This window comes from Bos taurus, chromosome 16 (genome assembly GCF_002263795.3).
Source record: "Bos taurus isolate L1 Dominette 01449 registration number 42190680 breed Hereford chromosome 16, ARS-UCD2.0, whole genome shotgun sequence".
Lineage (NCBI taxonomy): Eukaryota > Metazoa > Chordata > Mammalia > Artiodactyla > Bovidae > Bos > Bos taurus.
The window spans coordinates 43,458,130-43,470,615 of NC_037343.1; the positions used below are offsets into that span (position 1 = coordinate 43,458,130).

General features: G+C 42.1%; 1 protein-coding gene and 1 non-coding gene across 3 annotated transcripts in view; both read right to left on the reverse strand.

Moving 5' to 3' along the window:
- Positions 1 to 12,486, reverse strand: part of UBE4B (ubiquitination factor E4B) — a 122,087-nt gene that overhangs the window by 78,617 nt on the left and 30,984 nt on the right. For both annotated transcript variants that reach the window (XM_005216967.5, NM_001102504.1), the window contains 1 exon segment: positions 5,358 to 5,544. In XM_005216967.5, coding sequence (XP_005217024.1) covers positions 5,358 to 5,544 — 187 coding nt within the window.
- Positions 4,818 to 4,890, reverse strand: TRNAE-CUC (transfer RNA glutamic acid (anticodon CUC)). Its single transcript has one exon. It is a non-coding gene; the product is annotated as a tRNA-Glu (tRNA).

Sequence of the window (12,486 nt, forward strand, 5' to 3'; positions counted from 1 at the left end):
CAGAGGATGAGATGGTTGGATGGCATCACTAACTCGATGGACATGAATCTGAGCAAACTCTAGGAGAGAGTGAAGGACAGGAAAACCTGGCATGCTGCAGTCCATGGGATCGCAAGAGTCGAACACGACTGAAGAACAACAGCAGCAAGTAATATACATGCTATGTGGGCAGGCAACAAGAGCTCAAGGAACAAGTGTCTATGTCAGATACAGGTTGAATGTTTGGACAACGTGGTCATCACTTCTCAGCCTTTTGGCTAAGATCAAGTGTAGACAAGGTGGCCTTTTGGAAAAAGTGACATGGGTAAACATATGAAGAGTGGAAGAAAAATGCTGGGTGGATTTTAGGGTATGAGCATTCTAGGCAAAGAAACAGCAAGCATAAAAGCCCCCAACAGGTACCATGGTTTTCCTGGTGGCTTAGTCAGTAAAGAATCCACATGCAATGCAGGAGACCAGGGTTCAGTCCCTGGGTTGGGAAGATCTGGAGAAAGGGATGGCAACCCACTCTAGTATTCTTGCCTGGAGAATCCCATGGACAGAGGAACCTGGCGGGTTACAGTTCATGGGGTCTCAAAGAGTTGGACAGGATTGAGCAACTAACACACACAGACACACAGAAACAAACACAAACAGGAACCATGTCTGGAATGTCCCAGGAACAGAGGGGAAGCCAGCACATTTCTAGCTGAAACAGGAGGAAGGGAAAGGAGAGAGGAGGACAGGTTCAGGACAGACCTCATGCAGCCCCAGGTTGAGGTGAGGACTCTGACTTTTATTTTGATTGAGGCCAGAAGACAACAGAAGATGATGTAACCTCTCTTAGGAGTGGTTTATTTTCTGTTTCACTTAAACCTATTTAGTAAGTTCCTGAAAATCTGGGCTTTCCTTGTGGCTCAGCTAGTAAAGAATCCGTAATGCAGGAGACCTGGGTTCAATCCCTGGGTTGAGAAGATGCCCCGGAGATGGGAAAGGTTACCCATTCCAGCATTCTGTCCTGGAGAATTCCATGAACTGTATATAGTCCATGGGGTTGCAAAGAGTTGGACACTACTGAGTGACTTTCACTTCACTTCCTGAAAATCTGTTTATCCAATCTGCCAAGAGTACGGCTAACAATATCTACCTGTTTGTGATTATGAATAATGATGGTTACAGGAGAAACACAATGGTGACTTAACAGCATAGAGGTACACCTGACAAGAATGAACCATTCAGAGTTGCCCAAGTCTGTTGGTTACTATTGTGATAATAACTATCCTCCTTGCTGAAAAGAATAATGCTTTGCAGTGCTGTAGTCTTGCTTCAGTGGAACCCAGTCTGGCTTTGCACGGACAACAGACTGAGGTGAAGCCAGGGCAGGCACGTCTAGAGACACAGCAGGAGAGACGCGTCTAAAGCCCACTCTAATAGTCCAGGCGAGATATGCAAGTGCCTTGAACCTGGGCAGTAGCAGGAGAGGCGGTGAGATGAGAAGAGGTGGTGAGAATTGAGTCTGGTTCTAAATTTTGCTGATAGACCTAGGACAGAGGTCAGCAAGCCTCAGTCCACAGGCCACACTTACTTATTTTTGTAAATAAAGTTTTATTGAAACACAGCAATGCTCATCAGTTGACACAAAGTCTATGGCTGTTTTGTGCTAGGGGGCAGAGAAGAATGTTTGTGACAGAGACTGCACAGCCTGCACAGCCAAAAATATTTACTAACTGGCCTTTTAAAGAAGGAATTTGATGACTCTCAACCTAGAATTATGAGGTAAAAAGAAGACAGAATGTTTTAAGCTCGCAGAAGAGTGAAGTGTTAGTCACTCAGTTGTGTCCAACTCTTTGCAACCCCACAGACTACATAGCCCACCAGGCTCCTCTGTCTATGGAATTCTCCAGACAAGAATACTGGAGTGGGTTGCCATTCCCTTCTCCAGGGGATCTTCCCTAGCCAGGGACTGAACCCAGGTCTCCTCCACTGCAAGTAAATTCTTTACCATCTGAGCCACCAGGGATGCCCATTTTAAGCTTAAGCAACTAGAAAAAAAAAAATGAGTTATCATTTACCGAGATAGGGTTCTAGGAAAAAATAAGATGTAAGGAAATATCACGAACTTGATTTTGAATGTGTTAACTGTGAGACATGTATCAGATGAACGCCACACTGAAGTTCAAAGAACAGGCCTGAGCTGGAGGTACCAATTTCGTCAGGATACTGGATAAAATTAATAAGAGAATAAGCATAGAGATGGAGAGGAGAAGAGGTTAAATACTGAGCCCTTGAACCCTGACCTTTAGAAGCTTGGGAAATGAAAAAGACTCATACAAAGAACTAAGAAGGAACAGATGGAAACAGGATGAAAATCAGGAGCGTAATGCTCTGAAGCTGAACAGAGAGTGTTTCAAGGAGAAGAAGGCCAAAGCCACGTGGAATGGAGCTGACAGGTCAGACCAGATGGTGACTCAGAGCTGACCACAGGAGGCCTCACCTGATGGGACTCGACTCAGCAAGGTGCAAGGACAGAAAGAGGAGACTAAGGATGGGCAACTCATTCTAGAAGTTCTGTTGTGAAAGGGTGCAGAGAAGTGGGGTGGAAGTCAGCAGGGGATATGAGATCAAAAGTTCTTTTTTATTTACTCCCATCATGGGAGAAGGAACAGCATGTATGATGACTGTTTAAACAAAAATAAAAGGTTTCCACTTGAGATGGAGAACCGGATGAAGCTGGAGAGACGACAGGAACTGCTGTAGCAATGGCTCTGGGCAGTGAGAGGAGATGGGATCCAGGGTACAGACGGCAGCAAGGGCAGGGACAGTTCAACTATGACAAGAACTGGCCGCACATACTGGTTGGCAGTGGAGGCAGGGTTGAAGGTGAAGGAGGTAGGTTCCCTTTTGCCTGCATCTGTTCTCTCCACAAAACTGGAAGGTGGGCCACCAGCCCAGAGTGTACATGGAGAAGAGGTGTTACACATTAGAGAAGGTATGAAATAGACTGAAACAGACTGTGGGAGAGTGAACAAGGAAATACAGTACAATTACCCACTAGTATTAAGGGTCCACTTGAGTCTGTGATGATGGCTCTGAAATGAGATTGCTAGTATGGTTTTTCTCCAGCCTCATTTCACAGCAAGAGACCAAGAACAGGAGGGGACTGGGACTTAAGACGAGGACTGTACTTTAAGGGAAGAAGACAGAGTGAGAGAGAGGCCAGAGAAGGAGTGACAGTAGTGACTGGCCATGAAATTTCCCCAGGTTGAGGAGGAAAGTAAGGACACGAGGAGGGGGAAACATGAAGAAAGTAAAAAGGTGATGGGTCAAGGGACTGTAGCCCCGAGGGAAGACTGAGGATTTGGGCACAGAGGGGTGAGCGAAAAAGCCGAAGGTGGTGGTCAGAAAGTCACTGAGACTGAAAAATCTAGAGTCTGACCATGGCAGTGAGTGGCTGGAGTCAGAGGGCAGGAAAGGTCACTGAAGGGGAGGAGCTCAAGAAGCACAGAGGTCGGAGTTCTGGAAGGATCACACGGCTACTGAAATCATCACAAATTAAGACAGAAACAGTGCTGGACAAATAGTGGACATAACGAGTGCTGTGGGTGAGTGGGCTTTGGAATATAAGCCTCAACAAGGGAGAGAAGTGGAGAATATGGTTAGGTAACACAAGATTCAAACCAATGTGTTTTCAGGGTGGAGGAAGAATGGTCAAGAAGAAGAAACGAGAAAGCAATGGAGAAAGAGGTCAGATCCAGTGAGAGCACTAAGGGGAAGGGACGCTGACAGAGCATGATTTTGCTGGTGGCTGGGCACAAGGCTTTCAGAATTTGGGGAAGTGGGGAAGGAAAGGTACATGTGACAAACCACATAAGGATTAGAGACTGGGAGATGAGGCATGAGGACACGGGGAGATGGGGGGCTGACATGAGTGGGCCTAAGGGGCATGCCGAGATTAATCCTGAAGGTCCCAAAGAGACGACCCGCTGCAGCGAGGAGCGGCAGGAGCCTGTCCCCAGGACACTTTGCTGATGCAGTGAAGTTTTTAAGTCCCTCCCCATCCCACGAGCTCTTCCCTGGACACGCGGCAGCATCCCAGGTGGGGTCTGATCAGGGTGAGGCAAGCAGCAGTGCTGGTGGCACCACAGGAAAAGGAGGAAACACAACTGGAATCCTGACCCTTTCTCCTAGTAGATCACCACAGCTTCTCCAAGCAGTAACCAGGAAACATTTCAGACACAGGCATCGTTTATTACTAACATGTGTTGGCCTGAGCCTCTCTCATTTAATAATTAGCAGATTTACATAGAAGCATTTGTATTTGCCTTAGGAGGGGCCTACAGTGATGCCTAATGAGAGTCACAGTAACAGAAACTCCGCAAATAACTTTTAATCGACAAGTTATCCTAGATCATGAAGATGGATTGTTCAGAGGTGGCAGTGCATTAAACAAGAGCAGAGCTGACAATCAGATATTACATTATTAGATGATATGATGATCAATGCAGGTCTCTTAGCACCTTTTTCCTACTTAGAATCCTAACTATTATAATAAAGTCAATAATTATTACATTTGATAGAAAAGTTCACTTAGTGAAAAGACAGATATCTTAAAAGATACATTTCCCAACAAAGACAACCATGGTATCAACCATGAGCTCATCAATTATAAAGAAATTAACTTCTACAACAGTTAAACTATCAATGAGACAGTTATAAGACATCATATCAGGTGAACTTATTATGGTTCATTTATATTAATACTTCTATAGTTAAGAGTTCAAACTTTTATTCTATTTTATTTTCTTTTTGGCCATATTGCAAGGCTTATGGGATCTTAGTTCCCTGACCAGGTATCGAACCCAGGCCCTCAGCAGTGAGAGCACAGAGTCCTAACCATTGGACTATCAGGGAATTCCCAAGGCGAACTTTACATACCCTGAAAATTTAGAAAAAAGGTTCTATGACAATATAGAATGAAGACAATGAAATCCATAATCAGAGGCATTATTTTGACCATTATTTCAATCTTGACCATTATTTCAATCTTGGATTTGCAGAATATTTTATCTTAAAAAAAAAAGCATCAACCAAAGTCATAAAATCTGCAGAACCAAATTTAGTCTTAAGCTCCTTGCCATCAGAGACAAAGACCTGGCCTTGTCTGAAAAAAAGCATGAAAGCTATAGAAAACAGTCAGCTTCAACATCACTATCAAAACATCAAAATGAACAGACATTAACAAAACACATTGTAATGACCTTAATCTTTAAACCACTGCTTGCAGGATTTTTAAAAGTTGCTGTTCATTTCATCCTGCCATGGAAATTTCGCAACTGTAACTGTACCAGAAAGCTCCCAGGTATGAAGGTGAGGCTCACCTGATGCACCAATGGGGGAGGTAGCGGGGGTCATGTTGTGGACGTTGAGACCAAGGCTCTGGGAGGGGCCTGGAGCTGATGCTGCTATGGGAGGCCCGGGGGGGTTCTCCCTCTGGGGAGAAGTGAGAGGGGTGGTAGGCTGGGAGGTCTGTCCACCAGCAAGTCGTGCAAGGCGCCTCCGTCGGATCTACAATGAGGGGGAAAGAGCATTCTGTGAAAAACAGCAGAAACACAACTCTGCATGAGAATAACAATATTAATGCTATCAATGACCAAACCTGAGCATTAAAAACTAAACATGCCTTGAGAAAAAAGGACTCATTCGAGACAAACGATAACTCTGTGTGGCAGTATTTTTATAAGTTACCAACTAACTTTTTAAAAATTGCATCTTAATTGCTTTACCACCTGTTTATCAAACCATCTTGAGTGACACTGTGAATTTACAATAAACATACTACACTTTTCAACACATTAAAGCTTCTTGTTATTGTAATAAAACCCAGAGACTTGGTAATTTTAAATAGAATTTAAAACAAATATACACTGTGTCTGACTGAGTCCCTTAGATATTCATCTGAAACTACTACAACATTGTTAACTGGCTATATCCCAATGCAAAATAAAAAGTTTAAAGTTTAAAAATATAATAAATATCCAATATAATTCCCTAAAACAATGAGAAAATAATAAAAGTTACATTAAGAGATTTTACTCTCATTTTTAAGAACAAAATGATTAGGTTTAACTTTCAATAAAAATATTATCTATAATTTCCTTCTTACAATTATATCCCAGAGTTATCAAGTGATTACAAATATGTAACACAGAAGCCTAGTGGATCACAGAAATGGTTCTCCCACATTTTGACTGTCATTAATTCATAACCAGGCAATGAACTCTGAGCACCTGCCCTCCCAGGCAATGGGCATATGTGACAATTATGATAAAGTTTCTGGCTCTAAGTGGGCATCAGAGAAGCAAACCAGTTAGGCTGCTCACACTCTTTCCATTACAAATAAGGAAGATAAAAAAGTTAAATTACAGCAAAAGTTAATGGGGATGGACACTGTCTGAATTAAGAATTTATAACTCATTCTAACATTGGTGGAAATCTGCACCTTCTATGGTTCAGACAACAGGAACGTCCTGACTCTTGGCCCCAAAGTTGAGAAGCCTCTCCTATAAATATATCTATCAAGGAATTTATATAAAATCCTGAAGTTGTTTGGTTTTCAACTATCTCCTTAACTAGATTAAATTCCTTGATGGAAAGAATTATTAACAGGGCTTATTTATTTAAATAAAAACTGATGCTTCTAGTAATGTTCTAAGTACTTTACACCTTACTATTTAATCCTCATAATAACCCACTGAAGCAGGTACCTATGTACATTTTGTATATGAGCAAACTGAGGCACAGACAGGTTAGATGTCTTGCCTAACGGGTCAGTGGCAAAGCTGGAATGTGAACTCACTAAAATCTAGCTTTAGTGTCTGTGCTCCTATCACTAAAGCTGGCCATATCTAGGGATCTCGAAAACACTTTCAGAGGGCCTGTGAAGCCAAACATTAAGACATTTGCCTTTTTCACTCTCATTCTCTCATGTCAAGTGGAGTTTTCCAGAGGCTACATGACAAGTGTGCTGCAGCAAATTAAATAAAAAAGTTAATGAGATTCCAGCTGTCTTCCATTAAATTAGACATTTAAAAGAATTGCGAAAGTAAAAACAATGTCACTCACTGAATTTGTTCTGGAAAATGTAGTTATTTTCGTACAGTTCAGTTCAGTCACTCAGATGTCTCTGACTCTTTGTGACCCCATTGACTGCAGCACGCCAGGCTTCCCTGTCCTTCACCAACTCCTAGAGTTTGCTTAAACTCATGTTCATCGGGTCAGTGATGCCATCCAAGCATCTCATGCTCCGTCATCCCCTTCTCCTCCTGCCTTCAATCTTTCCCAGCATTATGGTCTTCTCCACTGAGTCAGTTCTTTGCATCAGATAGCCAAAGTATTGGAGCTTCAGCTTCAGCATGTCCTTCCAATGAATATTCAGGACTGATTTCCTTTAGGATGGACTGGTTGGATCTTCTTGCTGTCCAAGGGACTCTCAAGAATCTTCTCCCAACACCACAGTTCAAAACCATCAATTCTTCCACACTCAGCTTTCTTTATGGTCCAACTCTCACATCCATACATGACCACTGGAAAAACCATAGCTTTGACTAGGCAGACCTTTGTCAGCAAAGTAATGTCTCTGCTTTTTAATACACTGTCAAGGTTTGTCATAGCTTTTCTTCCAAGGAACAGCTGTCTTAATTTCATGGCTGCGGTCACTGTCTGCAGTGATTTGGGAGCCCAAGCAAATAAAGTCTCTGTTTCCGCTGTTTCCCCATCTATGTGCCATGAAGTGATGGGACCAGATGCCATGATCTTAGTTTTTGTATGGTAAGTTTTAAGCCAGGTTTTTCACTTTCCTCTTTCATGTTCATCAAGAGGCTCTTTAGTTCTTCTTCTCTTTCTGCCATAAGGGTGGTATCATCTGCATGTCTGAGGTTATTGATATTTCTCCCAGCAATCTTGATTTCAGCTTGTGCTTCATCCAACCCAGCATTTCTCATGATGTACTCTGCATATAAGTTAAATAAACAGGGTGACAATATACAGCCTTTATGTACTCCTTTCCCAATTTGGAACCAGTCTATTGTTCCATATCCAGTTTGAACTGTTGCTTCTTAACCTGCATACAGATTTCTCAGGAGGCAGGTAAGGTAGTCTGGTATTCCCATCTCCTGAAGAATTTTCCATAATTTGTTGTGAACCACAGTGTCAAAGGCTTTGGTGTAGTCAGTAAAGCAGAAGCAGATGTTTTTCTGGAACTCTCTTGCTTCTTTGATGATCCATTGGATGTTGGCAATTTGATCTCTGATTCCTCTGTGCCTTTTCTAAATCCATCTTGAACATCTGGAAGTTCTCAGTTCATGCACTGTTAAAGATAAGCTTGGAGAATTTTGAGCATGTAATTTAAAACTTTGATACCATGTAAAATAAGTGCAATTATGTGGTAGCCTGAACATTCTTTGGCACTGCCTTTCTTTGGGACTGGAATGAAAACTGACCTTTTCCAATCCTGAGGCCACTACTGAGTTTCCCAAATTTGCTGGCATATTGAATGCAGCACTTTCACATCATCTTTTAGGACTTGAAATAGCTCAGCTGGAATTCCATCACTTCCAATAGCTTTGTTTGTAGTGATGCTTCCTAAAGCCCACTTGACTTTGCACTCCAGGATGTCTGAGCTAGGTGAGTGATCACACCATTATGGTTATCTGGGTCATTAATATCTTTTTTGTACAGTTCTTCTGTGTACTCCTGCCACTTTTTCTTAATATCTTCTGCTTCTGTCAGGTCCATACTATTTCTGTCCTTTACTGTGACCATCTTTGCATGAAATATTCCCTTGGTATCTCTAATTTTCTTGAAGAGATCTCTAGTCTTTCTCATTCTATTGTTTTCCTCTATTTCTTTGCATTGATCACTGAGGAAGGCTTTCTTATCTCTCCTTGCCATTCTTTGGAACTCTACATTCCGATGGATATATCTATCCTTTTCTCTTTTGCCTTTAGCTTCTCCTCTTTTCTCAGCTATTTGTAAGGTCTCCTCAGACAACCATTTTGCCTTTTTGCATTTGTTTTTCTCGGGGATGGTCTTGATCACTGCTTCCTGTACAATGTCACGAACCTCTGTCCATAGTTCTTCAGGCACTCTAATCAGACCTAATCCCTTGAATCTATCTGTCACTTCCACTGGATAATCATAAGTGATTTGATTTAGGCATACCCGAATGGTCTAGTGGTTTTCCCTATTTTCTTCAATTTAAGTGTGAATTTTGTAATAAGGAGTTCATGATCTGAGCCACATATGAATGAAACAACAATCACAGAAAACTAACCAAACTGATCACATGGACCATAGCCGTGTCTAACTCAATGAAACCATGAGCCGTGCCGTGTAGGGCCACCCAAGATGGACAGATCATGGTGGACAGTTCTGACAAAACGTGGTCCACTGGAGAAGGGAATGGAAAACCACTTCAGTATTCTTGCCTTGAGAACCCCATCAACAGTATGAAAAGGCAAAAAGATATGACACTGAAAGATGAACTCCCCAGGTCGGTAGGTACCCAATATGCTACTGAAGAAGAGTGGAGAAATAACTCCAGAAAGAATGAAGAGACAGGGCCATAGCAAAAACAATGCCCAGTTGTGGATGTGACTGGTGATGGAAGTCCAATGCTATAAAGAACAATATTGCATAGGAACCTGGAATGTTAGGTCCATGAATCAAGGTAAATTGGAAGTGGTCAAACAGGAGATGGCAAGAATGAACATAGACATTTTAGCAATCAGTGAATGAAAATGGACTGGATTGGGTGAATTTAATTCAGATGACCATCATACCTACTACTGTGGGCAAGAATCCCTTAGAAGAAATGGAGTAACCCTCATAGTCAACTAGAGTCCAAAATGCAGTACTTGGGTGTAATCTCAAAAATGACAGAATGACTCTGTTCATTTCCAAGGCAAACCATTCAATATCACAGTAATCCAAGTCTATGCCCCAACCACTAATGCCGAAGAAGCTGAAGTTGAATGGTTTTATGATGACCGAAAAGATCTTCTAGAACTAACACCAAAAAAAAAAAGATGTCCTTTTCATCATAAGGGACTGGAATGCAAAAGTAGGAAGTGAGTTATTTTCATTAAAAACATGTTATTGATATTAACACTGTAGTTGTTTGTTCAGTCACCAAGTCATGTCCTATTCTTTGTGACCCCATGGACTGCAGCATGCCAGGCTTCCCTGTCCTTCACCATCTCCTGGAGTTTGCTCAAGTTACCATTGAATCGGTAATGCTATCAAACCATCTCAACCTCTGCTGCTCTCTTCTTTTGCCTTCAGTCTTTCCCAGCATCAGGGTCCCTTCCAATGAGTCGGCTCTTCCGATCAGGTGGTCAAGGTACTGGAGCTTCAACTTCAGCATCAGTCATTCCAGTGAATACTGAGCATTGATTTCCTTTAGGATCAACTGGTTTATCTCCTTGCTGTCCAAGAGACTCTCAGTTCTTCTCCAGCCAACAATTTGAAAGCATCAGTTCTTCAGCACTCAGCCTTCTTTATGATCCAACTCTCACATCTGTATATGACTACTGGAAAAAACCATAGCTTTGACCATACAAACCTTTGTTTGCAAGTGATATCTCTGCTTTTTAATATGCTATCTAGGTTTGTCAAACTTTCCTTCCAAGGAAAACAAGCTTTCCTTTTAATTTCATGGCTGCAATCACTGTCCACAGTGATTTTGCAGCCCTAGAAAATAAAATCTGTCACTACTTCCGCATTTTCCCCTTCTATTTGCCATGAAGCAATGGGCCGGGATGCCATGATCTTAAACGTTTTGAATGCTGAGTTTGAAGCCAGCTTTTTCATTTTCCTCTTACCACCTTTAACAAGAGGAACTCTTCAGTTCCTCTTCATTTTCTGCTACCAACATATAATGGCTTTTATTATTTTTTTAAAGAATAAATATTTTTCTAAATTTCTCAGTTTTCACTTCTGTGAAGTGAAGTGAAAGTTGCTCAGTTATGTCTGACTCTTTGTGACCCCATGAATTATACAGTCCGTGGATTTCTCCAGGCCAGAATGCTGGAGCGGGTAGAGTGGGTAGCCTTTCTCTTCTCCAGGTACTCCAGGTAATATTATTACCAAACTAATACAGTAAAATATTGATGGATATAAACCACCTAAACAAAAAATCATTGGGAGCCTTAATATTTTCTAAGAGTATAAAGGAAACCTGAGACCAAAACCTTTGAGAATGGCTGCACTTCCCTGGCTGCCTCTTGCTCACTTATCTTTATCTCCCTAAAACCTAGCTTGGCATCCAGTCTCTACATGTGCTTACCACCCAGAACTGGACAGGGGAGGGGAAAAGCAGAAGTCATCACCAGTCCTCCAATGAGGACTGGAAGTGGAAGTTGTCACCAGTTCTGTGATGAAAAACTCACTCAGTGATGGAGCACTGGAGTCTGAACTGCAGACAGCCCAGTGACTAGTGTTACTTGTCAGCAGAAAATTTCATTCACATTAGCTGAAAAAAGTTAATAATCACCAAAGCTTAACCACTGTTTTAAAAGCAGTGATATTCATTCCCACTGAGTTTTCACCCCCCTCAAACCCACTGTCATCAGTTTACAAAGTTAGCACTTTGAAATAAAACTAAACACGAAAAGGAAGTCGAGTTGCCTATCCTACACCAGGCCCTGGAGCAAGAAATGGCAACCCACTCCAGTACTCTTGCCTGGGAAATCCCATGAACAGAGAAGCCTGGCAGGCTGCAGTCCACGGGGTCACAAAGAATCGGACGTGACTGAGTACACGCCTTGTGCTTTTCTGACATGTTCTGCCGTATTAATTTCCCGGAAAATAATGAGGAGAGGATCAGTGTGCTGTTCACTTAGTGCATTAACTGGTAGGGCTGTAATATAACTTCTCCCTCTTGGGCAACTTAAAAAAACAAAATTTGCTTCTGTAATGAAAGGAAACAAATCAAGAGTCACTTCTGTACTAGCGAAGGTCAAGGCAAAATTAGCCTCTAGGGCTTTAATGAATACGACCCCTGTGTAAAAGTGAAAGTCACTTAGTCGTATCTGACTCTTAGTGACCCCATGGAGAGTCCACGGAATTCTCCAGGCCAGAATACTGGAGTGGGTAGCCTTTCCCTTCTCCAGGGGATCTTTCCAACCCAGGGATCGAACCCAGATTTCCCTCACTGCAGGCAGATTCTTTACCAACTGAGCCACAAGGGAAGCCCATGGCCCCTGTAAGAAAGTAAAAAAAAAAAATTGTAGAAATTATTATTTATTTTGGCCCCACCACACGGTTTGTGGGAACTTAGCTCCGTGACCAGGGCTCACACCCATGCTCTCAGCAGTAAAAAGCATGGAGTCCTAAACAATGGCCCACCAGGGAAGTCCCTATAAATTATTTATTACTGTGATTAGATCTACCCAAAATTATCTTTTCAACATCTATCTTGCTAACATGAAATTAAATTGCAGTTATATA